The sequence below is a fragment of the Scatophagus argus genome, chromosome 15 (assembly GCF_020382885.2).
Source record: "Scatophagus argus isolate fScaArg1 chromosome 15, fScaArg1.pri, whole genome shotgun sequence".
NCBI classification, from domain to species: Eukaryota; Metazoa; Chordata; class Actinopteri; family Scatophagidae; genus Scatophagus; species Scatophagus argus.
In genome coordinates this window covers 5096255-5124199 of record NC_058507.1, presented here as the reverse complement: position 1 = coordinate 5124199, position 27945 = coordinate 5096255, and the positions used below count along the sequence as shown (strand labels likewise).

The 27945-nt window shown below is 42.1% G+C and overlaps 2 protein-coding genes across 9 annotated transcripts in view; both read left to right on the top strand.

The window, feature by feature from the left end:
* The first annotated feature begins 55 nt into the window (after positions 1 to 55).
* stxbp5b (syntaxin binding protein 5b (tomosyn)) lies at positions 56 to 25684 on the top strand. 6 transcript variants are annotated; one of them, XM_046412767.1, is made up of 29 exons: positions 56 to 558; positions 2014 to 2111; positions 5595 to 5676; positions 5917 to 6017; positions 7285 to 7419; positions 9102 to 9165; positions 10191 to 10274; positions 10628 to 10751; positions 11010 to 11088; positions 11728 to 11882; positions 12012 to 12084; positions 13014 to 13161; positions 13420 to 13487; positions 13627 to 13667; positions 14302 to 14522; positions 14778 to 14962; positions 15339 to 15464; positions 15733 to 15884; positions 17203 to 17265; positions 17384 to 17440; positions 17535 to 17582; positions 18654 to 18704; positions 18897 to 19025; positions 19794 to 20033; positions 20535 to 20892; positions 21026 to 21191; positions 21548 to 21659; positions 21898 to 22118; positions 22213 to 25684. In XM_046412767.1, the coding sequence occupies exons 1-29, from the start codon at positions 415 to 417 to the stop codon at positions 22252 to 22254; spliced, it is 3567 nt and encodes a 1188-aa protein (XP_046268723.1). In that variant the 5' UTR covers positions 56 to 414; the 3' UTR covers positions 22255 to 25684. The 6 variants fall into 6 exon arrangements, with proteins under 6 accessions (XP_046268723.1, XP_046268729.1, XP_046268725.1 ...); XM_046412773.1 differs by lacking the exon at positions 18897 to 19025 and adding an exon at positions 16629 to 16712; XM_046412769.1 differs by lacking the exon at positions 18897 to 19025 and having other exon boundaries at positions 57 to 558.
* Positions 25685 to 26233: 549 nt separating this feature from the next.
* Positions 26234 to 27945, top strand: part of sash1b (SAM and SH3 domain containing 1b) — a 44615-nt gene continuing 42903 nt past the window's right edge. For 2 of the 3 annotated variants that reach the window (XM_046412778.1, XM_046412776.1), the window contains exons 1-2: positions 26241 to 26398; positions 26953 to 27629. In XM_046412778.1, the coding sequence (XP_046268734.1) occupies positions 27144 to 27629 (486 nt within the window). In that variant the 5' untranslated portion in view covers positions 26241 to 26398; positions 26953 to 27143. Of the gene's footprint in view, positions 26399 to 26952; positions 27630 to 27945 lie in introns of all 3 variants that reach the window. The other variant, XM_046412777.1, reaches the window with a different exon arrangement.

Genomic DNA, 27945 nt, shown 5'->3' with positions numbered 1-27945 from the left:
CAGAACGCACTGTAACACCGGCCCAGCATCCGGGTGACCGCAGAGCGCAGACTCAATCCCCGCTGCAGTTCACTGCGTTTCCGTAGCCAGTTTGCTACCCGCTGAGCCCTGGCTGGGGAAGCAGCTCACGGAAACGATTGATCCCGATCGAATAACGCCAGAGCTGGCCACATAAATGGCGGATTAACACTGAGATCGGAAAGGACTCGCTAAATCAATGTTCGTGACTCGGGTGCTTTTGGAGAGTGCGCTAGCAACACCCTCCGTAACATGTGAGATGTATACAGAAAGATATTAACTGTGCGTTATTTCGGCTAACTAGCTAGCAGCCGCCCCCCTCCTCCTCCTCCTCTATCCAATTTATGGTAGCTCGCTTGATCTGTTTTTCAACCGTCGCGTCTGAACCGGAGGAAAATGAAGAAGTTTAACATTAGGAAGGTGCTGGACGGCTTGACAGCGGCTTCTTCTTCCTCCTCCGCAACTGCTCAGCCGGGTACTCCCAGGGAAAACGATGTTGTCCAGGAGACTCTCCAGTCGGAACATTTTCAGCTTTGCAAGGTGGGTTTCCGTTAATAGCGGCTAATATTAACGGGCTGTTTCTGCACACTGACAGTCAGATGACAGCGGCGTGACCGAACACTGGCGTTTTGTTTTCTTCTACCAGCACTGCTCATTGGGGTGGAAATTATGTGAGTGTACGCACATAGCACGTAGAACAAACCAATAAATGTAGTCCAGATAATAAAGTAAACAAGTTCTAACTGCTTGGACAATAACAGGTTAGGATTAGTAACACAGCCGTCCCTCGGCTGTGTCCCACGGTTGTGTCCGGGCTGTCAGAGCACCGTGCTTGTTTGCATTGCACTGAATCGTCGCCTCGAGTCATTGTTCCCAGCAGTTTGACTAGAGAAGCTTATTTTGAGTTAAAGCGTTGGTTTGACATTTTGTTTAGGGTATTTTAATATAGCACACAGACATATCCTGAGGTGCACTGAAAGCGTTTTGTCTGCTGTATTAACTCCCGCTTGTCCCTGCCCGCTGGTGAAGAGATCCCTTCCTGAGATGATCTGGAGATGGAGGACAAAATCCATAGTTCGCCTTGTGTGCAAAAATGCATTTAGTTCAGCTCAAGCTGGTGTGATTTAATTCTGACCTTAACAAACCAAATGGATATGTCCTGGTGCTACTAGTATAAAATGTATTTTTCTGTTTTCTGAGTAAATGCCTACATGATTTTCTAACTCAGACTGCTTAAGCCTCATGCTAGTTCAGCTAAACCTTTATATGCTTTTTTTTTAATATACACTGAACAGGACAGTGTATTCGTCCCCTATCACTGAGGCCTACATTAAGTTAGTGTCTCTTGAGGTCCAGTATTGACAAGGGGGAATGAATACAGTCACCATCCCTTTCACTGAACATACGTGCAAAATACATTTTTAGATGTTTAATGATCTGGCCTGAAGAGGTGAAATGTGCTGAACGTGTCGGTGAACCAGCCCACCAGCTTCCTGCCCCAGCTGGGAGCAGAACAGGTCAGCTCCCCAGGTTACAGGGTCACAGCATTACCTGTTACATAATGCTGCTGTAAGCTGCGCAGAGCTCATGGTTGACTGGGCAAGGTTTTCAACCCGAAACAATTGAGTTATAGATGCCTAATGATGATAACATTTTGGTGGCTGGGGGGACTGCAAGATCCTGGCAATTAAGTGCACTCCAAGGCTGGACATGTGAGCCTTAGGATGGATTAAATGAATTTATTACTGATGTTTTACAGGATTTAGCCTGCACACATGTCAGGCAGATATCAGAAAAATATTCCAGTCCCCATTTGCACTAATGTTTATGCTTTATCTAATTTATTTTGATAAAAAGACTAATTTTCCACATTGATGGATTACATTTCTTGGAGATTATGATAATGTTTTTCTTCTCCAGTAATGCCAGCTTGACTGTGGCAGATGATTGATTAGCTGACTGGAGGTCTAATATAAATTCTGCTCTTTCCTGCAGACTGTGCGTCATGGCTTCCCATATCAACCATCCTCAATGGCTTTTGACCCTGTGCAGAAAATCTTGGCTGTCGGGACTCAGACTGGAGCTTTGAGGCTGTATCCTTTTTCTTTTCTTTTTTTTTTTCACTGGGCAAATGAAGTGAAGAGAGCCTCACAAGGAAAGTAAAGCTTGGATGATTACACACACACACACACACATACACTCAAACGTAGAATCACACAACACACACCAGGCTCATGTCTTACTTCCTAACATCCTTTTCGTAAATGTCATATGACCAAGTCGCCTTTCAGCATTGCACAAACTCTGGGGATTTCATATAGTAAATGACCCGTCTTTGCTTCCTGTCATCCAACAAGCTCAGAGGTAGAGACTAGCTGGGTTGTGTTTCTGTGCAGCCAGCAGCCTCCTTCTCCTGGAGCACCAGGCTCATTAGTGGTATCTCTGCAGTAGCATGAACAGCTCCTCTGCCATATGCCGAGGAGCCAACCTCATCAACTGTGCTGCCCAGCTTGTGCCAGGATGCCACTTCATATGTGCTGTAAACATCGCTGGACTTTCACGTACACACAAACACACACATTCAAGCTGCTGCAGTGCCGTGTGGGCCCCTCAGGCAGTTGGGAGTTGGTTTTGTATGTGTTTGTTTGTATTCAAGGTTAGAAATTAGTTTTTAACAGCTAACCAAGTAACCTCCATGAGTCACAGCAACAGCACTGTCCCCAGATTCCAGGCTATATAACACTGCATGTGATGATGTGGTCATATCCATGTTATGCTGTTTGCAGCATGTCTTCAGGGTTGGCCTGTTAGTGTGTAAACACAGGGTTTCCCTTTATGCCGATATCCTGCATGCGAGGCCCATCTGCTTTATTTAGATTTTCATTAGACGTGGCTGCATCCTCGTCTTTATCCACTCTCCAGATTAAGAGAGCATTGTGTCCACAGGGCAACTCCCAAGGAACACACACACTGCTTCCATGTTATCCTAATGTGCAAGGTGGAGCTGATGGGATTACTGTCATTCAGGCAATAGGTCCATTTATCAAAAGACAGGCTGTATCGATCCGCCTCGTTGCCCCCGGAGTTTGGAAATGCTGCCACAGCTCAGTAGACATAAGCTCAATGAGGTGTCTACAAGCAATAAACGTCTGCTTTTAAAAGATCTGTCTCTACTACAGTGTTTTAATCAGTGTGTTACTGTAGACAGCCCCCCCACCCCCCCGCTCTTTCTAATACTGAGAATCACACCGGAATGGAGGCCAGCGGTGGCAGTAAGTGTTTTGAACTTTTAATTAGAAAAAGGAAAGTTCAGGTTTGTGCAGAATGGATTAAATATTTCACAAAATTGCATTTTAGTTCAATCTACTCTGGTCACGCTGAAAGTCAGAAGTTTATTTTCACAAGTTTTCACTGCAGAAATACTGTCAAAATGTGTAGGCCCAAGCCTGTGGCTTTCTCTTCTGTTAGTGATGTTTTAACTCAGACTTTCAGAAATGCTGCAGACAACATTTTTATTTTTTTTTCAGTGTGATAACAAGATTTCCTGTCATGATTATTATCAGTTGACTGCACAAGAAAACCGGCCCTGTTGAAATGCTGTGGTGAACCATGTTGGTTTACCAAATAGAGAAGTGTTGATGTTCAGTGGTGTGTGTTGTCTTAAACTCTTAAGATCAAAGTAGAAAAGTTAAGCTTGGATTGGAACCAAAAAAAAAAAAAGACCAATACAGTTTCCCACAATTTCCTCAAGTAGACATGAATACGTCTATTTGTTTGGTCCCACCAACAATCCAGACCCCAAAGGTGTTAACTCAACGCACATTTCATTTGAGCAATCCTGCGAATCACTTGATTCTGTTCACATGACCAAAGATGATCACAAGACCTATCATTTAAGCTTTTTTCCCCTATGAGGTGCAAAGTCACAGTAGACTTGTGACTCAGCTTCCTGTTGTGAGTGAAGCTCCTAGAAGCATATGCTCCGTTAATGAAATGAAGTTATTGAACGGAAATGCGCATTGTAGTCTGAAACAGTCTCAGGTGGCAGATTGCAGAGTTTATGTATGCGGTTTACGTGATCATAGTAAAATGTTTGATTGTGAAGGTTGGATGAAAGTATCACAAGAATGCTCAAGTTGTTGACGTCAGTGATAAAATCTTGTTTTGAGGTTCCTCTTTTCAACAGTTTCCTGCTAGCCTAGAAAGTGGCTTGGCTTAGCAGCACAATTAACCTGCACTGCATCAAAATCAGACTCTAGACACCTGTGCTTTAGCGTACACTGCAGAGTAACGCGCACTATTAGGCGGTAACGGTGCCTCGTATTAACAGTTCTAAAGCTGTTGAAAACATCTTACTTGATGTTAGCAATATGAATACGCAAGTGTTGCATGTTAACATTTTAGACTAATTCTCTTATTTATTCAAGACTAGAGGCAATGAAACGGACTTAATGACTCTTCCTCCTCCACTGTGGAGACATGATATCCATTAATATTTCTGGCGAATGTTGTACAGAACTTGCGGGGCCAGGAGCTAAAACGGCACAGAAAGGTCACGGGTGAATGGGAGTTCAGTTGCCAACAGCCCTCCAGTGGCGCCGGCTTAAAGTCTGAGCAGTCTGTGTTTGCCTCCGTCCTTCTGCACAAGTGATGTCCACTGTTGAGCCTGTCCTGAAATGGTCTTCTGCAGCCGCACCTTAGTTTGTTTAAGGCACCGAGGGATTGTTTGATCACAGCTGGGTTAATCCTATTCAGACATTTTGTGCTGTGTCAGCTCAAGGTGGTCTCGGATAGTGAGCACTGCTGTCTCTCTTTGGAGCTTTTCTTGGGCATTATCACACCAAGAGCACGAGAGGCAGCACTCCTTTTTGTCTGCACAGAGATTCTCTCTATGATTAGAAGACCTCATGCTGCTTCCTCCTTCTTTTTTGTGCAGTCTGTCAACGGCTGGTTGAAGGATGGAAGCTTTTCCTTCTTGTGCTACTCATTTATATATTGTATGTGAAAGTGTTTTTGTTTTGCACGTATCAGTCCTGGTGCCTCCCTGCCATGCATGCAGTCATTTTGGACCCTATTTTAGTTCAGATCGAGGCCTGACATCTACGGTTGGCTGTCAGCTGCTTTTGAATGGACGCATTTAGCAGACAGGAATTCTCCGTCCTGAACCTGACGGTCCAGTAGAAAGACATGACTGTTAAATTAATAGTGTTGTCGTCATGCTGTCTGACGCATGTGAATAAATAAGGCAGACAAGGCCCACTGATTTTTATTTATAACTCACTAGTTTGATTTTTTCATGTTCTTGCTGGTGCCTGTACAGGAATGTAAACTAACAATGCCAGTTTTCATTAATATAAAAAAAAAACACAAAGAGGATTGGATTTATAAATGTATGTACGTAAATATAAAATTTTAAAATAATTTTACTAAGTGATCAGTATGTATTTATTCAAATGCACATTATTCAGCGTTAATCTGTCAGATAAATCCGCATTGTGTTTGGTGGGGTTTTCCCACATTTCTGCATGAACTTCCCTGGCAGCTGCCCAGTTTTCTTTGACTGAGCTCACTTGCAGCTTTGGCCGTGCGGGTGTGGAGTGCTACTGTCAGCATGAGAGCGGTGCTGCTGTCATCCAGCTCCAGTTCCTGATCAACGAGGTTTGTTGTCATCACTTGTTCCTTGTTCCTTTGTTTGGTTTTCTCTCCGCCTTGTCCTCACCCCTTCACTCCCGGTCTGTCGCTAGCAGGTACCGTTGACACTGGTGCTTAATCCGTATTTGTAGGACATGAATCACTATTGTTCATTAACTGATCAAACAGAAATGCCAGCTTTGTGACCCACGTGTCTCTTTAATGCCCTCGTAGTCGTGTTTACCCGGTTTCTCATCCATCCCACAGGGGGCGCTGGTGAGTGCCTTAGCTGATGACAGCATCCACCTGTGGAACCTGAGGCAAAAAATCCCAGCTATTCTTCATTCTCTCAAGTTCAGCAGGGAGAGGTACAGTAACGTGCTCTCCTTTCTGCTGCTCTGTTTGAAGTGTCGCTGCATCTGTCACTCTGTGAGCTTTGAACCAAATCTGTAAACAGTCCTCACAGCTGGCCACATGCTTCTCTGCGCATAATTAGCAGTGTTGTCGCCATCAGGTGTGGAAAAGTAGCGTGTTACTGTTCTCTCGTGTGGTTCTCCAAAAACATGGGTTTTCCTTCGCAAGCGAACAGGCAAAGCAGTTATATGAGGTCAAAGTAAAATCCCTTCTAGTTGTTGACGTTTTTGGGAGCTTTATGTTTATCTATTCACAGACCAACAGAACAATTTTCTTTTCCAAAATCCAGCAAGTAAACATGTAATGGCTCTGTGGCGTAGTGGTTAAATTGTTGTGGTTTTGCACAGTTCAAAAATTTCTAACTTTGAAGCTGCACTGCACTGATACACAAAACAAAAGGTGTAATTCAAGAAGTTCTGGTTTTAACTCTGCAGAGCTTTTTAGCCCCTTTAGCTCATTGTCTTCTTGCTCACAGATCCTGCAATCATCAGCAATATATTATTATAACAATTCTAATGTTTACTCATGCAGTAAGCGCTCTACAAAAAGAAAACAATCAAATAATTTTAAATCAGATTAGAAAATGGTGAAAATGGCCAATCCACTGTTTGCTGCTGTGCTGTGCTGTGCTTTTTTTCATGAGTTCTGAGAGACTGAAACGGAGCTAAAACGACAGTGAATTTGACCTGACATCCATTCATTGGCTGGAAATATGACTTTGAATGCACACTCATCTTGTTCTTGTCATTCCCCACAACAACTCTGTGAGATGATCATATGTCAGCTAATGCAACTTTAATTATCTTGCAATACAGAAAGACAAGGTGATGTATTTGTCATCCGAGTTTAGTCAAAATGTCCACCTTCAATCAGAACGACATGAAACGCCACCTGAGACATCTCACATGATGTGTGGACAGAAAACAGTTAACGTCATCCCTGCCCGTTTGACATTGTAAATGAGGTGTATGACTGGATGTTTCTTCCTACCCGTTGAGAAAAGACAGCAGTGTTTACTCTGCTATTCCTCCCTGCTGAGCTATATATAGTCTGGCTTCATTAGTGTGACACAGTGCAAGGCCTTTGTAATTAAATCTTAGTCACTCGCTACTCCTTCCAGTTGGGGCAGCATGATTAGGGACAAGGGTGACTCTTTGATGGGATTGAGTCATGAGATAATGAAAAGCCTGGCTCATGATGGATCTTCATCTCCTCTTGCAGAATCACATACTGCCACCTGCCCTTCCAGAGCAAATGGCTTTACATCGGCACAGAAAGAGGAAACATCCACATTGTCAACGTGGAGTCCTTCACTCTCTCAGGCTATGTCATCATGTGGAACAAAGCCATCGAACTGTGAGTCTGTATTTCGCAACTGCCTTTTTTTTTTCTTACTGCCATTTGCATTATCTTCTTTGTGCACTTGTGAGAGTTGACACTGAACCAGGAAACTCCAAAATGCAAAGGAATGTGTTTGCAGATACAGCGTGTCCTGTGCGCTGAGAATACCGCAGCTCTGATCACTGTGAAGGCGGCATGGAGGTGGTGATTGTGCCATGCCAGAACTTGTTGTTGAGACTTTTGGAGGTGTTTGCTGCCCGATTTAACGGAACATCTGTGATAGGAAGTGCCCACTTGATAACCCCATTGACTTATCCTGTGTCACCCACTCCCCCGTGTAAACACCCACTGTAAGAATCACAAGGAATTTAACTTCACATCCTGCAAGTTTCAAATATAACTTAGCAGGCACTACATGCAGGTAAAATTAGGTTTTGTTAAAATCAGTGTTGCCCAACACAATGACATGTAATTTTTAATTGTCTCGGTTATAATAGCATTCCAGTGCCTGATTCTGTACGTGACAGTTATTTTTAGGAAAAACACTTCAACTCGTGTAGTTTCAAGGTAATTCTTCCAGCACACCCACCAGCGAGCTAACAAAATAACTTCGGACAGTGACTGACAGCTAGAATTGGATGTGGAGTATAAAGGTGTGTGTGAGTCTGCTGGTAAAATCTGATAAATTGCTTGTTTTAGATCTGGGAGCTGAAAGTGTCAGAACAGCAAAGTATGCCATCAGCTCAGATGAACGTCTGTGAAACAGACAGCGGAGATGCGGGGTGATTTCGGCTGCCTCTGTGAAAACGATTAAAGGAAGGAGCTCTTAGCTGTGGTGTGCATTTCTTTGTAGTACAGTTGTCCGACCTCTGATAAAGTCTTTTCACCACGCTTTCTGCTTCATAGCTTTGTTGCCTCTGCAAACTTGTGATTTCACATTTCTAGGTCTCCTACAGCGGAAAGAATAAAGAAAAGCCTTGGGCCTTAATGATCATTTTTAGTGTTGTAGTAGAAAGGGAGCCTACTTAAACTACGCTTGAACTCATTTTGTCTCTACCATTTTTTGAAGTCTATAAAACATACTGTGTACATACATTTACGAGGATAATCACGTATAAAAACGGTTGTCTTTATTGATGGCCCGTCATGTGGTGATTACCGACTGGAGTTCATATTCCAGTCCATCCCTGCCTTTTACTCACATCTCTGACTGTATCGACTCATCAGCAGCAATGAGATCATTAGCCACTGGAGCCAGACCACACTCCGAGGCAGCAACACTTTCTTTAGGCCAGACCTTCACTTCCTCCGTGCCCCTTGCTCTGTTGCCACGGTGATGCTGTCTCCACACACCGTAATCTCTCATAGACCCTCATGTGACCCTGCTCTCCCTCTCCCTGCTTCTCGCTCGCTGTTTGTCTCTCTCTCGTGTGTGTGTGTGTGTCTCCCTCTCTCTTTCTGATGCACTGATGCAAATTTTCATCATTTATATTCTCACTCTTTTTTCTTTGTGCACAACCACAGTTATTGCCCCCCTGTCTTTTTTCTTTACTGCTAAAAGCTAGACGGTGCAGCTAGATAGATTTTACTCATCAGGAATACATCATGTCAGACTGCAGAGTACAAATATGCTTCAGTTCACATACTCTCTCCCTGTCTGTTTTCTTTTTTCTCTTCTGTCCCTAAAACGTGCACAGGTCCACCAAGACACACCCTGGGCCTGTTGTGCACATCAGTGATAACCCCATGGATGAAGGAAAGGTAACTGACTGTTGACCACACACAGGCTGTGGAACAAAGATAAATTTCTACCCTAAAATTTAAAGCACAACTGCACTTTTTTTCCTGTGATCTGATGGTGTACTTTTCTCTCCTCGGTGGTTAACTGCTCCAGCGCAGATGGCGCAATGTCAGTCCGACTTACGCGGCTGCAGTGCAGGATGATAGATGCACGTTTTCGGCTAATTAAAATATCGATGGTGAACGTCAGATTTTGGTGCTCAAATCAAGGAGAAATGTTTCCTCCCAGGCTAATCATTTACAGAAATGTTCCACAGTGACACACAGAGAAAATCATTACAGAAGAGATGGAAATAATAATTTGTTAATTTTTTTTTTTTTAAATAGCAATTGTGACATCAGTAGACCAGAATGCACTGCACCTCTTAAGTCGTCTTTGACAAAAAATTATGTCCATAAACGACTCTTTGGGTAATGCTTAAGGTTTTTGAAAGACATTTTGTTTCATCTATTTCAGTTACCTGAACATCTTACATTTCATTTTTAGTAGATATGCTAAATATAGATTTATTACTTTATAATGGTTTAAGAAAGGGGCTTGTCTCTACGCTATAGTATCATGAAAATAATAAGAGTAGTGGTTAATGATTGGCTTTAGGCTCTCCTGAACATACCATAGTTAATATTATTATATACTCAGGTTTCAGTGGATCCCACTTTAATCAGAGTTTATCAGAGTTTGACAATCAATGTATATAAACTTTTATATACAATTTTTACATAGTAAGTGGGTGAGTCAGGGCTTACTATAGATTCGAAATTTGCTTATTTTTTCGGAGAATTTGTAACAAATTGGACAGTTCTTTTCAGAAAAAGCCTTCAGAAAAGAATGAGAAATTAGGAGTGAAATAAATAAATGCTGAAGATCTTTTGAACATGACAGAAGGTGATGATACAGTCATGTTAGCTCCAGGCTGAGTTAAATGCGCAGAATGTGGTTTCATAGCAGTCGGCTGAGCTGTGCTCTGCTTCTCTTGTTATTGCAGCTTCTGATTGGATTTGAGTGTGGAGTAGTGGTGTTGTGGGATTTGAAGTGCAAAAAAGCTGACTACCGCTACAATTATGATGAGGTAAGACGCTATTTCCTTTCCACTGAATTCTTGTGAGGGTACGATTTAATTTGTGCACGGTTTTCTCACCGTCCTACCAGCAGCATGTTTGGTTTTTAGGTTTTGTGTAATCTGTCACTTCCATCACATGTGAGTCAGCAGCAGCAGCAGCAGCAGCTCGCAGATGTTTTCTCATGAAACACAAAACAGCTGCTCATTGGAACCCTTTGAGATTTTGGTGACATGTTCGCTTATTTGAGTTGCTACGAATCTTCTTATTTGTGGTTGCACAGATTTCAAATTTGTGTGTACTCTTCTCTGGACACGCTGATGATGTGCTGCTGTGTGTGTGTGTGTGTGTGTGTGTCTTTCAGGCGATCCACTCGGTAGCCTGGCACCACGAGGGTAAACAGTTTGTTTGCAGCCACTCTGATGGCACTCTGACCACATGGAATGTAAGAGCTCCAGCCAAGCCTGCACAGATCATCACACCACATGGTAGGAACTGTTGTACACACACAGTTGTATTGTTTACTCACACACACACACACACGCAGGCATATTGAACAGAAGCCAAGTATGTCTTTTAAAAGCACATACTGTAGCTCAGTGTCCTTCAGATCTTGGAGGTGTGACTTGTGCGAAATGTAGATGGTTGGTGGCTGCATGTCCATCCCGTGTATGGGGACGTTTGTGCATCACATTTGCTGTACTTCTGCAAATTAAAACAAATTCATGCCATTTGACCTCCATTAGGAAAGCAACCTAAGGATGGAAAAAAGCCAGAACCATGCAAGCCTATCCTGAAGGTGGAGTACAAAACAACAAGAGCTGGGTAAGTGTGATGGTAGCAAGTCCACACCCATCCTGTGTGTAAACCGACCCCAGCCTGAATCCATGTCCTGTCCTGAAAGTGGCCTTTCCTGTTATTCTATCACACCAGCATGTGTCTAACAGAGCAGTCCTGTTGACTGTGTCCTGCTGATGGAAATGAAGTGGAAATCTGCCTAATTATTCTCATGTCTATTTCTGTATTCTCCCAGATCATGACAAATGATTTGTTGTTCCATCAGGGTCACACGTTGATCATGTCATCATCACATTATCTAAAGAGAACAACCGTGTTACGTCAAGGTCACAAAGTAAAAAAGACAAAACTTTCCTATAAAGGCTTGACATGAAAAATTAACTATTTCACCGAAGCTGATCTAATTATCCCTTACGTATTTTTTTTTTCTCAGGTATTAGAGGACAGGGATTAATATAGTTGTCATTATAATTAAAAAGTAGGCTCCTCCCATCATAGATACTCTTGAAATGGGGGCAAAGAATCTCCAGAGAAAGCACAACAGTAAAATTGTGGTGTCCCTCTTCACCCATTTACCGCCGTTTGGAGCTCTTAGCTTTTCATAACAAAATGAAATGTATTGAAGAAGCAATTAAAGTGTTTGTGTGTGTGTTTTCCCGAACTCAGGGACCCATTCATGGTCCTGTCTGGAGGTTTGTCTTACGATACAGTGGGGAAGAGAGCCTGTCTGACCGTGATGCATGGAAAGAGCACTGCCGTCCTGGAGATGGACTACCCCATTGTAGATTTCCTGACTCTGTGTGAAACTCCATATCCAAACGGTGAGCTGCAACACTCCACCCTGAGCGGGTTTTGTCCGTTTATCTCAGAATCCATACTTGCTCAGTGAAATGACATCAATGTCCTTGTCCGTTTTGTACTGTTTTTATTTTTATTTTTATGTTTTTCAGACTTTCAGGAGCCTTATGCTGTGGTGGTCCTCCTTGAGAAGGATTTAATTGTAATAGACCTCGGACAGATTGGGTAATTACGCTGCTTTTTAAATACAGAACGTTGTTGGAATCAATCATACTATATTAGTAGACTAATATACTAAGAATATACAAGACATATTGGAATTTTTTTTTTTTACCTGTATTTGATTGATTCAAAGCTTTCATACTTAAATAAATGAACAGCAGGCCCATTCCCTTCTCTGCAAAGTTAGTTATGAATTTGTAATGTATTATAAGTATCTTTGTTTTGTGGGACACAGAAACACAGTCACTTATGACCTTCTCCAATACTTCACAGGTTCCATAAAAAATAAAATGTGTAACTTCAATTGATTATGAAAGGAATTTGTTTTACGGTCAACCATTGTGTTCCCTTTACGTCAACCTGTTTACAATTTTATACCAATTATATGGTAAAGAAAAGGCTCATATTATCCTAGGTGTCTTTTTGTTTTGTTTTTGCTGTTGCATCTTGCATTGTTGTGGGTTTATATAAGAATTTAATTTGATGAATTGAAGGCAACCGAGCCAACATAAATGACTGTGCGGTCCTTAATTTTTCATTGGCGTCCCCACAAGTGCCTCTGATTTCCTCCCAACCGATTGTAGATCTTTTGAAACGTCACCGTCGGCTGGCTCTCACCAGCAGCAGTGACACAGGTTGACGTTTACTGTATCACTGGGCATCGGAGTGCAGTAGTTGCAGTCAAAATGACTCTTGATTATTCATGTTGATGTAATCGTTCATTTTTGTTTTAACATTAAATAAATTTAATTTGCCAAAACGTTTAAAATTATAATAAAACTATTAAAAAAATTCTCTGAATCATTTCGTGGGATGTTGCTGGTCGGTCAATCAGAGTATTCAGTGGTATTGAAGGGCAGGAGGCAGGTTTTCATTTACTGTGAGGATGTAGTCAGTTTCCAAATCTAACCTGTGGCACATTGTCTTCACAGGTACCCAATTTTTGAGAATCCATATCCTCTGACTATCCATGAGTCACCAGTGACCTGCTGTGAGTACTTTGCTGACTGCCCTGCTGAACTTATTCCTGCACTTTATTCTGTCGGCAGTCGGCAAAAGAGACAAGGTTACAGCAAGAAGGTAAATTTAATTTAATAATTTAATTTATTGCCCTGTGTAGTCTGTGTTTAAAATACACTGGACGTTAAATTTGGAGACATACATACATATATATATATATATATATATATATATATATATATATATATATATATATATATATATATATATATATATATGCATATATGTATGCAGTTAATCTGGTAACACGATACCTTAAAAAAACACACAAAAAAAAAGAAAATTCAAGTATAAATTTAAGTTTTGTCTTTTTCTCAGGAATGGCCGATTAATGGAGGAAACTGGGGCCAAGGCTCACAGAGTTACCCTGAGATCATAATCACTGGGTTAGTGACTAATTTTTAATGAATCCATGAAAATATTTTGTATGTAACTATTCACTGACTATGATGCAAATACAAACATGGTTCCGGTACAACTAGTGATTTCATATTCTGTTGTTTTCTCCTCTCCCCCCTTTAATAGACATGCTGATGGATCAATTAAATTTTGGGATGCCTCTGCATGTGAGTAGCTTTATTTGAAGATGTGGTCATGTTGCTGGTGACAGTTAAAAACCTCGTAGGTACAGTCACCACAGTAATAATGCAGGCATCTGTCTCATCAAGTCAAATTAACATGCTTATCACACACCTGACACGAACGTTCACAGTGATGATTGTAGTTTCCTCATTATCGCAGGTACATGCAAATCAAAGACCGAAATGTGGAAGTGTTTGATTTGCTGATGTGATGACCATTTCTCTACTTGTATTCCAAGTTTATACATGGGGAAAAAAATTATGTTGTGCATTAATATTTTGGCAGCAATTGAGCAAAGTTTATATTTTGTCTTAAACTTTTGTTGTGTTTTTTTCCTATATATAAACGCTAGCAGTAAGTTGCACATTAAGGCACAGTTGATCAAGTTTACTATTGCCGTGACCATCTTAAGCTTATGCTATGCTGTCTAAGTATGTGTATACACAACAGTGTCATCTGCATAAATAAAAATGTCCAACCTGTGCACTTGATGCTAGCTACAGTTAATTATTGACTTAAACACACAACAACATGCTGCTCAGATCTGGTCACCATCATGAGTACATTAACTGAATTCTTGCAAACTTTCGTCTTTCTTTTTTTAAACTCTTCTCAAAGTTATGCTCCAAGTGCTGTACAAGCTGAAGACTGCCAAGGTGTTCGAGAGGGCCCGCGGTAAGGAGGAGAAGCCAAGTACAGATATAGTGGAGGAGGACCCGTTTGCCATCCAGACCTTGTCCTGGTGCCCTGAGAGCAGGATGCTCTGCGTGGCCGGGGTGTCTGCCCACGTTATCATCTATAGGTTCAGCAAACAAGAAATCACCACTGAAGCTGTGCAGGTGAGTCAGCAGTCATGATCCGTCATGTCAATTTTTAATCATTGTTTAAATCTGACAGCAGACAGACTTCTGGCCTTTGTAGTTTTTTTCCCATTTTGGGAACAGCTGGACAGTTCAAAGACTGTAGGATGAAAAAAGGTTCTGGTGTTATTTTATCCAAAACCAGATATGATATACATTTACGTGTATTTTAAGAATGATGGTCAACATGTCTAAAAACAAGCCTTGTCATTACATCTCATCTCTTATATTTAGCTGCTGGAGGTGCGGATGCAGTGTGAGTTTAGTGATGGGGACTCCCCTGACCCAGGAGGGGAGCAGACCCCCACCTTGCCCACTCCAGGAGCTTCCTCCAGCCCTCAGGAGAGTGAGCCTCCCAGTCAGCCCTCCACTGGCAGCAACTCCTCTGACGGACCCCGGGACAATATAGCATGCCTGCAGTATGGACGAATACGTTTTCTGTTTTACTAAAAGGTTGAATTGGGATCGGTTGTTTAGGTCACTGTGGTGCAGGTTGTCACTGAACAGACAAGCTGATTGCAAAAAGGTCATTTCAGCAAGTAACATAGTCATCCAGTCACTCCTTTCAGTCACCTGCTCTATCCCAAATTTCCACATCAGTACACCAGGGGAAAATAACCCTCTTCACAGAAATATTAAAAATGATGAGAGTGTCTTCACGGTAAAAGAGTGGAAGGGCAAATAACAGTAATAAAAAAAACGATGATATTGTCAGTGTGGCTTACCCAAAGGGTGATAATTCATTCCAGTGTGAGGTGCAGCCTGGTGTCTCATCTTGCTGTGTGTTTGATGCAGGGTGCGGAGCTCCCCGCTGAAGCAGTCTCCGGGCTACCAGGTGGAGCTGGTGATCCAGCTGGTTTGGGTGAGCGGGGAGCCACCTCAGCCAATCACCAGCCTGGCTATCAACTCCTCCTACGGCCTGTAAGTCTGTACAGCGTGTGCCATTTTGACAAGAGATCACATCAATTTATGCCCACACTTGTCTTGATAGTAGTGCTTATCCATGTCCACAAGCTGTAGTTGTTCTAAATTTGTGTGCATCAAGAAGCTTAAATTGCATCCTGTCACACAGAAGGCAGTAGTGATTTATGCAGTGCGTCTGTAAATAAACCTTCACCGTTAGGAGTTGAGAGCAAAAATAGGGTCTGAATCCTGACCCACTGTGTCCCTCGTTACTCCCGTGTTTTAGTGTGGTGTTTGGAAACAGTAATGGCCTGGCTGTGGTGGACTACCTCCAGAAGACTCTGCTCCTCAACATGGGCACATCGGAGCTGCATAGCCCGTCTGATCCCTACCAGAGGCAGCCTCGATCCCCACGCAAAGCACGACAGCCTTCCGGAGGTGAGCTGCACTCCAGCATTTTCCCTGTTGGTCACTCTCTGTAGCTAAGCACCACCCCTGACCAACATTGTTAACACTAAAATAAATGCTTTATATTTTTCTTACTTCCCTCATATATCTATAAGTTGCTTACGTAATCTGAACCAAGTAGCTGAGCGGCTCTGACTGTTTAGATGTGGGTTAAGAAGGCATGGCTGACACTTGGCAGCAGCCGTCACTTCACACCATGAGCACCGCCCCCTGCAGTAGCTCCTGTCCCTCAACAGGGGGCATCCCTGACAGATTCTCCATCTGTTCAGTTGGACAGATCAAACAGACAGTGGAGCACGCATGTTCATGATCTATACAGTCAGAGTAAATGCAGTATTTCTTTTAATGACAGAACAACATGTAGTTTGTATTTACTTGCTTTTCTTTAGCCTCGCTATTTCTGTCACATCTTTGACTGTGTCTGCCTTAACATCCTGTCATTTACTGTTTCTGTTCATTCTTTACAGTCTCAGTGGTCTGGTGCTAGATCCAAGACACTTTAATTTGATGAAAAGCAGTGACTGGATAGTTAGTTCACTGTATGCACACTGCAAGAATACTGTCTGATAGGTATATTTTTATTGCTTCACTGCATTTAGAAATCCGGCAGGAAACCTCTGAGACTCTTCTTCTGATTCTTGTGCACTTAAGATGTCCATTCGTTTTTCTGTTTCACGCTTTTCACTGTTGGTCTCTCTTTGTGATTTGGTAAAGACATTCCAACTGTGACGTCTTGCATGTCCAGGCTTTCTAACTTGTATACTGAGTCTGTGAAAAAACTGCGCTCATCTCACCTCAGTAAGTTATGTTGTGTCAGAACCCCACCCACTCCGCCCACAGTATCATTTCTCTCCTCTCTAAGCCTTCCCTTTTTCTCATAAAGATGCACTTCCTGATTTTGATATAACACTCCCAAAAGCCCAAAGCCCACTTTTGACTTTTTGAAAACACCAGCAGTGAGCTGAGAGGAGATTTTGAGACTTGGGATGAGGGTTGTTGGGGGGCACTTAAATAAAATCAGGTAGTTTATCTTTAAATCCTGCCAGCTGTTTTACTAGATAACCTATAGTGACATCATGAGTGAGCAGATTTGTATTAGACTTGTGAAGTGAACTCAAGCGTGGCTGATTTACTTTACTGTATGGGTAGCTGTCCCTGCCTTTGTTCAAATAGGTGACCCTTTACTATTTTCACCATATGTACTGTAGGAATTGGTGTAGCCTTTAGCTGCTGAGAGCAGTCTGACTAATTCTGCCATGTTTAATTGCAACCTTTGTGGCTCCCACAGCACTCTGTGATTCAAATGATGGGTCCAACACCTCAGAGGACCGCTGCAAATCACCTACATCGGGTAAGTCTCCCTAAAGTCTTCACGCTGCATTAAAAAGGAAAAAAAAAACAAAAAAAAAAACTAGATCCTTTGATTATTTTGAATTTTTTTCTTTCAAATGCTGCTATTTGTCATGTAGGATCTACCTCGCCTTGCAATTCAGATGATGAACGAAAACAGAAGTTCATAGAGAAGGGTACTGTATTGTTAAGCGCTGCATGTCCCCTTAAATTCAAGCTTTCAGAAGTGACTGCAGTTGTCTGATTTGTCTTTTTGAACCTTATTTCCAGTGAAGTTCAAAAGCAGGCGCTTTTCCAAGACGGTTGCCAATGACTTTGGTACTGTATCACCCAGATGTATTCCTTCTGATCACTCACTCTTTCTCTCTGAATGACGGCGTTCTAACCACACTGTGCCTTAATCCTTACGTCAGTCTGTGCATCTTGTGCCAATGAAGGAAAGCAGTGCATTCAAGAAGTGGATTTTTACTAATCATACGGTTTGGGGGATTACATAGCTGATTGATGAGATTAATCACGGGTCTTTACCGAATGCATGACAGGACGTCTCTCAAATTTTCAAATTTCAGGCCTCAGATTTTCTATGCAGATTTTTGCCAAAAAGCTGTTGGCTGTTGGAACACAACTCTGGGTTGAAATTAGTACACCAAATTGGCAAATGTTCCTTTTAGTTTGCAAGCATAGAAAATCTGCCTCATGCCTTCTTCTTCACAGTACTAATGTCTAACCGCGTCACTGAAACGTGTAAGTGAATTACTTCTCTTTGACACTTGCTGTGTGTGTTTCCGATTCCAGGGTTTTAGTTCAGTGTTAACTGTTTGGCTATGCACCGATTTTTTTTTTCTTCCTCCTCCCACTCTCTTTGCATAACTGTGTTCATTGAATTGGAGTCACCTTATTTCTTGTCTGCCTCTTGCTTTGTTTGACATCACGGGCCCTTTGGCTGTCTGTGATGCCTCTCAGCTTCGTTGGTATTCTCAGGGTTTCTGTAAGGGTGGTCATAGACTGCAACAGGCAACTTTTGGGCTATACTTTAGATTGGCAACACTCCTGGTACTAAGCAACACTGTTGAAAGCAAAGGCTAAAATCAGTTGAAAAGATTTTGGAAATCAGAATGTTCTTCGTAAAGAAATAAGCTGTCTTGTTGCACACAGAAAGAGTTGTCCCATGTATGGAGTAATGTACCGTGTCTGTGTTCTCAAGAGTTGTCATTCAGTATGTATCACCACTCTTAAATGTGACTCGGATGATTGTACACTGGTTTGCACAGTAAACACAATGTCACAGATTACCGAATCTTTGATTATTTAATTTATCTTTGATTTTCAGAAGCATTTTCCCTTTTTGGCCATCAAAAAATAAAATAGGAGTGTTTGTTTCTGTTACAGCCAAGATGTCACGGAAAATTAGCTCGTCTAGCGAGCAAAAGCCAGACCTGGGTAAGCCAAAACTACTGAATTTTAGCTACTCAGAAGCTTTGCATTTTCTCCTACAGGATGTTTCTTTTGTAATCTCTACCTTCTGCTGCTTTGTCCTCAGTTCACATAAAATACTTTCACAAGAGTACTGCTTATTGTGTAATTGTCTTGTACTGTAAGTTGAGAAGAAGTCTCTGTTTGCACTGTGAGCAGAGGGGAGGTGCCAACGATGGCGCTCTCTCACATGTAAGAAGCGCGTTCCTTGTCTGAAGGGATGCAAGGCGGAAACCAGGATGAGCCTGAAGTGGGGAGTCTGTAGAACTTGGTCAGACCCCAACTCGTGTGAGTGGACCAGCCCTGGTCTGACTTGGTCTGAAGTGGGATAACTGGTACTAACCCCCATCAGTGCTGGGGCTTTTATTCTGAATGGGTTAACATATGGCACTAACTTCACAATGACTGGTTACGTTCTTTTTTGAGGAGACTCCACTGACCTGACTGCACTCGCTCACAGTGTTAAATATCTTGCTTTTCTTGTTTGCAGTTTTTCCTTGTGAAGGACACACATGATGGGCGGTGTGTTTAGCCACAGATCTTTTTGTGTTTCTATCGGGATCCCTCATTAGCTTTTTAAGGAGGGTGAAAGCTTGTGTTTCAGCTGCCATCGGCACAGTAATGAGGCATGAATAATTCTTGCTCCTTAAATACCAGTACTTCCTTGGGAGTCGCTGTAGTAGTACTACAAGCATATCTTATCTTATTTATTTTCACATTGAGAATGTTGTTGTTTACAGGTTTAATTGCAAAAAAAAAGTACATAGTGAGAACCATTCAAAGAAAATACAAAATTGGATGTAACCTGTGCAAGAGCTTCTCAATGTTAAAAAGCCTTTTGGTGTCCTGGACCTCCTCTATAAAAGACATGAATGTGTTTGAGGATGTGCTTCACTAAACTTAAATTAGCAGAACATAGCTTTAACAACTTAACTGAGCTTTAACAAGGTGGATTTTGTGCCAACAACATCAGAAGTCCTCTATAAAGTTCTCGCCTGTTTCATGTCACACAAATCATTTCCTCATTTTTGTGCTCACTCTCGTCCTGTTGTCCAGATGCCAAGGATAACTCATTCACCCGCTCACGTAGTTCAAGTGTAACCAGCATAGACAGAGAATCCCGAGAGGCCATCTCCTCCTTTCACTTCTGTGAGAGTTTCCCCAGGAAGACGGACAGCTTGGTCAGTCCGTGTCTGCTGGTGGGGACCACCCAGGGATCTGTGATGATGGTGGCCCTCAGCCTGCCACCTGGTGGGGACCACAGGATGCAGCAGCCAGTTGGCATCTCCTCCTGTGGTAAGACGCTGAACTGAACTCACTGTAATTCACCACATGGGGATCTGCATGCGACTGGGGACACAGAAAAGTACATTAAATCATTAGTGACCTCTTTTGACAAGCAGTTGGAAATGAAACAACATTACTAGGACTTCAGTCTGTCATTCCAGGCCTCTTTAAATTCCATTTGCCTGAGAAAGCCAGCTATGTGCAGCGGGGATTCATGCAGGAGAATGACTCTTTCTGGCCTTCATAGCTGAAATGTCTTGGTGGTTTCTTGTAGTTATAATTTTGGAAGGAAGCGGTGGCAGAGAAGCACAGAAGGAAACTGTGGCCACTTGAAATCTGTGTGAAAGCAGTTTTGTTTACAAGATTCATTTTTACTTCCAGAAATTGCTGTTAATTTACTATTTGTTAAATTCACATTTATAAAGTCAGGACAGTATTCGAGTGCCACATGGTCACTTGGTCACTTGAAGGCCGTGTCTAATCTAAAAGAAAGCAATATTCATTCCTCAGGCACTCTGGCTGGACTCAAAGGAGGCATTTTGACCATGGCCCTGTTGGACTCCACTGGAGCTCTGCTGCCCCCTTTCTACGAGTCATGGTATGATCCGAACGCCTCAGACGAGGAGAGGGAGAAGAGCCGGAGGCGTAGGCCGGCCTCCCCTCCCTCATCGCAAGAGGGTCAAGATTCCCAGTTCGCCGTGTTGTGTTCGGAGAAACAGGCCAAGGTGGTGGCCATGCCCTCCCAAACCAGCATCTACAAACACAACATCACGGAGGCCTCCTTCGTGCTGAGGGCTGATGTCGTGCAGATGGCTGGCGCTAACTGCATCGCTTGTTTCTGTGCTAACGGGCATATCATGACTCTGAGGTACAACCTCTGGCCACTTCTACTGCTTTCTGGCTTGTCCTTTCAAAATATCTGATGGAATCAAAATAACTTTGTTTGTATTGCGCAGTTCTTAAGCTTTAATGTGAAATTACTTCTCTTTGTGCCACCACAGTTTACCCAGTCTTAGGCCTCTGCTGGATGTGAACTACCTGCCGCTGACAGATATGCGCATAGCCAGAACGTTCTGCTTCTCTAACCTGGGTCAGGCCCTGTACCTCACCTCCCCCACCGAGATCCAGAGGATCACCTATAGCCAGGAGACCTGCGATAACCTACAGGTCGGAGAATCGGAAATACTGAACGTTAAAAACGTTGAGCTGGTGTTTCATTATTAGATCCAATAATTCCAGCGTGGATAAAAGACTTTCCATGTAGGTTGGAATTAAACAAAATTGTATGTGGGTGTAGAGAACGTTCTGCACTTTCTGCTATGTAGACTGTAGTGTTATTTTATCATTATGCAACATGTTTCTAATGAATCTCTGGGCTACCCCACACAACACCAGTAATCCCTACACCAGGCATCTTCTGAGGCGATTAGTGATACTAGTGATGGTCATGAAGTGGTATAAAGTTAAAGTTACTTGCACCTGAAATAGTATGGCATGATGGCTGATGTTTCTGTCCTTTTCAGGAGATGCTCAGTGAGTTATTTACCCCCGTGGAGACACCAGAGGCTCCTAACAGGGGGTTCTTCAAAGGCCTTTTTGGGGGAGGAGCTCAGTCTCTGGACAGGGAGGACCTCTGTGAGTACACAATCACGTTCTGTCAAGTCATGATTTGTTTTTTTTTTTCCAGCCTAATAATTTTATATATTTTTTAATATTTACATTACATATACTGTATTTATTATATAACAAATACACCTGTCAGAGGCATCTGGGACAGTTTCCTTAACCACCAAGGTTCCATTTGATTGTACTTTGAAGATGATGTTGGAATTTGTCAACACGTTGAATGGATTTCTCTATTTGTTGTTGGTAGTTGGTGAAACAGCTGCAGGCAGGGCCTCCCGTAGCCTGGCCCAGCACATCCCTGGTCCAGGGAGCATGGAGGGCATGAAGGGCGCGGCATCTGGGGTAGTGGGAGATCTGGCCCGCGCCCGGATAGCCCTGGACGAGAGAGGGCAAAAACTGGGCGAGCTGGAGGAAAGAACGGCAGCCATGATGGCCAGCGCCGAGTCCTTTTCCAAACATGCTCATGATGTACGGATGTGCTATTTCTTTGAGCACCTAAAGCATTGTTTTCAGGTTGACTCCTTATTTCTGACTCTCATTTTTCCTTTTTTCCTCCCGTCAGATGATGCTGAAGTACAAAGATAAGAAGTGGTACCAGCTCTGATGGCAGCGGGTGGAGCATCGGACTCTGTAATCACGCAAACACCAGTTTCTCTTAGGAGCTGCAGGTCCCTCTTCTTCTCTTCTCTGTTTCTCTATACGAGGGGTTCTGCTCTACAGACTCATGCTTTTATTCTCAGCACAATATCATACACTCTGCATTACCTCAGTCACCGGAGGACTGCAGCGGAGTAGACGCTGGCCGACCCAACGTAATGAGAATGGGAGGAACTGGAAGGAGAGAAGCCCTTAGGAATCTCTCCTTCCATTTCATCTGAGAGCGATGATGGTCACGATCAGCTCGCAGAACAGGAGAGACGGGACCCTTCATTCCCATCAGTCATGCACTCATATATCTCAAATATATCTCTACACACCCTGCTGTTTTGTTCTGAAAGAGGAAAAGACAATTCTGCAAAACATGTACTTGTGGAGGCCTGATTGCAGTTGTTCTTTATTTTCCTTTCTGTGACCTTTATGGTGTCTGCCAAACACAGTGGACTTAAATGAGGAGAAAAGTCTGATGACCTGTTTGTCCTTTAAATCTAATCAAGTCAATGAAGATGTAAGTTTTTTGTTTTAAGGAAAGTTTGAGTCAGTGAAGGACTTGTGTATGTTAGTTTTTCTGGTCGAAATTATTTTTAGAGTTTGACCTCTGTCCTTTGTCAGTCCATTTTTGTCTTATTTTCTTGTCCAGAAAGGGCCTTTCAAGCACTTAGAGCCGTAGAGGATCGATGGGGAGATAATGAATCTGTTGCCTCTCACCGAATAAGGGCTGGTAGTACACTAGTTCATCACCAACCATTCCTTTTACAGCATTTTCCAATCAAGTTGTTTTAGGTGTTTTCTGAGTGTCACTTTGGTTTTATTTTAAATTAGATTATTTATTGGAACAGTAAAATGATCTTTGTATGTTGGGCATTCAGTTTTTTTGTTTTGATCAAATTAAGTGCGCTAAAAAGTGTTGAAAATGTTTACCCGCCCCCCTCGATAAAGAGTTTACATTGATCTATCATAAAAAAAATGAGGAGTTGATACACTGGAAAAGCCTTGAAGGCCTTCTGCTGTTTTCTTATAGCTTTCAAGGGGCTGTAGCCAAGTCACGTATGGAAAAAATGATGTGTTGAAGGGCAAGACAAAGATTGTCCTTAATACGATGAGCATAAATGTATATTTTGGTTAAAATTTTATTTTATTATTTTTTTTTTTTTTTTCATGACAAAGATTCTACCTATAAGTGGTTGCTCTGACTTCTTTTCGGCTGATTTTCGTCTCGTTTCTCAGCGCGTAGGTGGTGGAAAAAAAAAAGCATGTGTCTCTTACAGCACAATGGAAACGGCAATGCTGTCTTTGTATTCGTAGCTGCCGGTAGAAATGAGCGAGCACCACGGAGAGCTCCACGCTGTGCCACTGGTCGTCCCTCTCTCTGAACCGTCCACTTAAAAACTGTTTCTCTTCTGCCTTTGCCTCATGACGCATATATGCTAACCTCTACCTACGTGTACGTCTGTGTGTTTGTGAACATACATATATTCAGGAATATGTGTATGGGCGCCAATATTTATAATATTACATAGATACAGTGTATTACAATAGGTCTTTTGAGGTTTTTGTTTTGCTTGACAGTGTTTTTCAGTGTGATTAACTAGAGTTCTATTGTAATTAGATTTCTTTTTCATGAGGTGCGAGGATATGCTGCTATTTGAGTCAACGTAGGAGCATTACCTGTCGGTCTTTTTATTTTGAACAGAGATACAAGACTTTGTCGGTCCAGATTGCTGCCAAATGTTGTAAATAACAGGACGTCTGGACACAAATCTGACAGTGCAGGTTCAGGCAACGTGACATACTGTACGCTTGCGGCCATGTTGTTTTCTGACACCAAAGAGTTGCTTGATTTCACAAAGTTGTCTTGATTTTTTTTATTTTATTTTTTTTTCCCAAAACGGTAAGAGTCAGTATGGATACCTTAGGCAGCACTTTTAAGTCACAAAGTATACTGTGTGTGAGGGGTGGAGGGGGCTCAGTAGATTATTGGCTTTAGCCTCTTCTTGTGGACTTAACGCCCTCATTGCCCAAACCGTTCAGAGGACAAACAAAATGAATTTGAAGAGTTTCACTCCAAAATGAGATATCCACCAAAGAAAATCGTGGGAAATAAAATTCTTAGATTTTAGAGTAATTAAGTCCTGTATCCTTAAGAGATGTTCAGCTGTCAGTTACACCAAAAATTCCAGATGGATGTGCAGTATTTTGGACTGAAACCCTTCCCTTTTAGCTGGCTGATATTAATCGACTATACTGTATACTACTGAGATAAACCCATTTCAAAGAGCAGTTATGTGGGTTTTGCACTATTTTTGTACTTAGAATAATTTTGTTAGCATGATTTTTGTGTGTGTGTGTGTGTGTGTGTGTGTTTACGTTTCTTCTTGTTCCATTTTCTTATGTTCGAAAGGACCAAAACATGACAGAACCTATGCTTATCTATGTCATTTGCCAATTATGCTGATTGCTTCACTCTCAGATTTGTTTTCAGTGTCAGGTTAATGATACTATGATATATTTATATATTTGAAAACAAATATATATATACTTTTAATTTCAATCATCTATTAAAAATGAATACCTTTAATGTAATTTTGGGAAAGAATAACTCGCATTAACATCCAAACAATGGTTGTGCATAATTATCCATCATCCAGACATGACAATAAACATTTTCTAATTATATACTGAACATGTTCATCTCAGATTCAAGCTTTGCAACTGCAGGAGGGTCATCTCTTCTTGGTGGGCCGCTGAGTCTTTCTACAAAAAGTGTGGCCTCGACTTTAAAGTGCTTCGGTTTGCAACATATATGTCCTAAATGGTCTTATTGCACATTGAAGGATGCATGATATTAAGTGTTTACAAACTTGAAACAACCCATGTATTATCCCTCTTTACAGATTGTCTGTTCTGGCATTTGTATTTAACACCAAGTTGAACAAATCGGACATTCTCGTCACACATCGGAAGCGTGTCCCGTTTTTGATTTGATCATGCCGGTTGTGTAAGTGTGAGAGAATATATTTATTTTATTGGTACATCTGTTTATGTTACTCTTTGCTTCACGAGAACTCTTGCTTTCTCTGCACTGTAGACATGCATAGAAAGCAAAAGCTTGGATCACAGCAGCGTGCAAGGAGGGCTTAAGGGTTTCTCGCTCGCCATACTTCCGTCCATCTGTCCGTCTGTCTTCTGGGATGAATATCTGTGGAGTTGCAGTATTTTCTCATAGTAGGCAATTTTTGTACAGTTTTATTAAAATAAATTTCACATGGATGTCTGACTTAATCTGCTGCCACAAACAATTTAGACTGTAGATACAGTATACAATATATATATATATATTATTGTGCAATGGAAAATAAATTTAAAACCAATCATAACGTGTTTTGTTTTGTGGTTCACTGTTTGCTCACTGACCTCATTTAAAGATGATCTAATCATTCTTATATGGAAATTCTTGATGGACATGAGAGACAGTCTGATGCCTTCCTAATTTATACTTAAAATGACTTGGTAGTAGAGTATAGGTGCACCTGTACCTGCACTGGCATACAACATGAGCTGTAAAAAAAACAACATTAGTGAGTCTAGTGCCAATATTTGGCCACTTAAAGAATTTTTCTCTGTTACTTACATAGGTATGTTGTGCACGTACTGGTAAGTATTATTCTAACACAGGATTTCATGTTAAATCTTGTACATGTCTGTCAGTTTAAAACAAGCACAATGTAAAATATTTTTTTTTATTTGAAGATGTGACCAGAATAAATAATACAAGTGTTGTTTTTCTTTTATTTCTATTGCTTTTGTTTAATTTATTTATATTTTTTAAATCATGTTTTTGCTCTTTATCTTTTGATTTTATTGTGTACTTGGTTTTATTAAACGAGTCCTGCATTTCCCACAAGCCCCTGCAGGTGGCGCCAGTGCTCGCTGAACTCCCGTCGTTCAGCGGGCTAAATCCCACAGCAGTGACTGAAGCCGGAGCATCATCCACACTCTGTCTGAACCGGCGGATGGAGCGGAGGGACTGCAAAGTTGAATACGGTAAAAGCCAGGCGCAAAGTCGGCCACAGGAAGTGCGCTCTGAGCAGGTTTGAATGTTTTTTCCATGTGTTAGGGTTTTGTAGTAGTTATGAATCGCTGTGGCTTTCCTCTGTTTTTGTTTTAGCTCCGGTTGAATGTTTGATGGACGTGAGCGTTTTTGCTCCGTTAACCGTTGCGATGAACGAGACAAAGCGGATGGATGCAGTCTGAGAAGACGCCAACTGTTAACATGACGGCTCTCCTTTATCTTTATCGTCTGTGGCAGAGGATAACTTCACAGAAATGTGGTCAACTCGGCTGAAAGCCTTCTCTCACCGGTTAACTTCGCCATTCCGCCGCCGGCGACAGAAACTAGCTTAAATGTTTTGTTTATTTTTTTCTGTTTCTCCAAAGTACTGGCGCCATACGTTTCATCTAACCTTTAAAATGTTAAACCGTAGCAGAAGCTGGACTCTCTTGCCTTAAATAAACGGTTCCTTCATGTAGAGCGATTTTGCCTTTCTTACACGCCTCCAACAAACGTGAAAGGTCAGGGGGCAACAAGAGAGCTTGAAACCTGTCTTGCTGTCTTAACTGTTCTTTTTGTTTTGTTTTGCTAAAGAGAACTTCAGCAGGACGGACGTTTCAGTTCTTTCTAGGTCCAACAGATGTGTCTAATTTGGAGGACTGAAGTCTGGACTGTGTGTGTAATGTGGGAGTTGGATGGACCAGAGTGCTGAACAAACCCCAGCGGCAAAGTGAATGTAGATGATGTGCACGTAAGGTTGCTCCTGCTTGCATCCTGTCTTTAAGATGAGCCAAGGACCAAACCTTGTCCTGGAGTGGCTGTCAAAGCTCCATCTGGCCCAGTACGTGGAGTCTTTCATCGACAATGGGTATGATGATTTGGAGGTGTGCAAACAGATTGGGCAGCCGGACCTCGATGCCATAGGTGTCCACATTGAGTACCACAGACACAGGCTGCTCACAGCCGTGCAGACGCTAAAAGACGAGGACAAAAGGAAAGCACCGGGCTACTATTTCACTTTAGAGCCTCTTGGTCCTTCTTCTGCTTGTAACCACTCTTCAAACTCAAGAAGACAAGGTGACTTGAGGACTTTGGGCTCACACTCACGCACCAGAGGAACACACCAGGCCTCCTGTCCAGGAAACCATAACCCGAGACTCACAGATTGCAGTGACTTTGTGACCTACCCCAAACTGAAGCTCAAGGTCCTGATCAGGGATAAACTTGCGAAGGATGGAATCAACCTGGGAGAAGCCCCTTACACCTTTAAGGTAGGCCACTTTCACTCCCCTTTTTTTTTGTTGTTGTTGTTGTTTACACTGTGTTGATGCTAAATGCTGGCTCATCGAGTTCTGTCTCATGGAGTTTAATACGCTTACTTTGTTATGCTTGTGATGAAGAGTGTGACAAATTTCTCTGAGGGTTCTGACGCCCACTGGCTCTTCTCCGTCGCACTAGGATGCTATTTTATTGCCCTGGGAAAGATCAACTGAGATTCAGTGTAGGGTTGATACATTTCACTTAATCCTAAACAGAAGTTTTGTCTTTTTTTTACTTTTTGCTGCACTTACTGCCACACAGGGATGC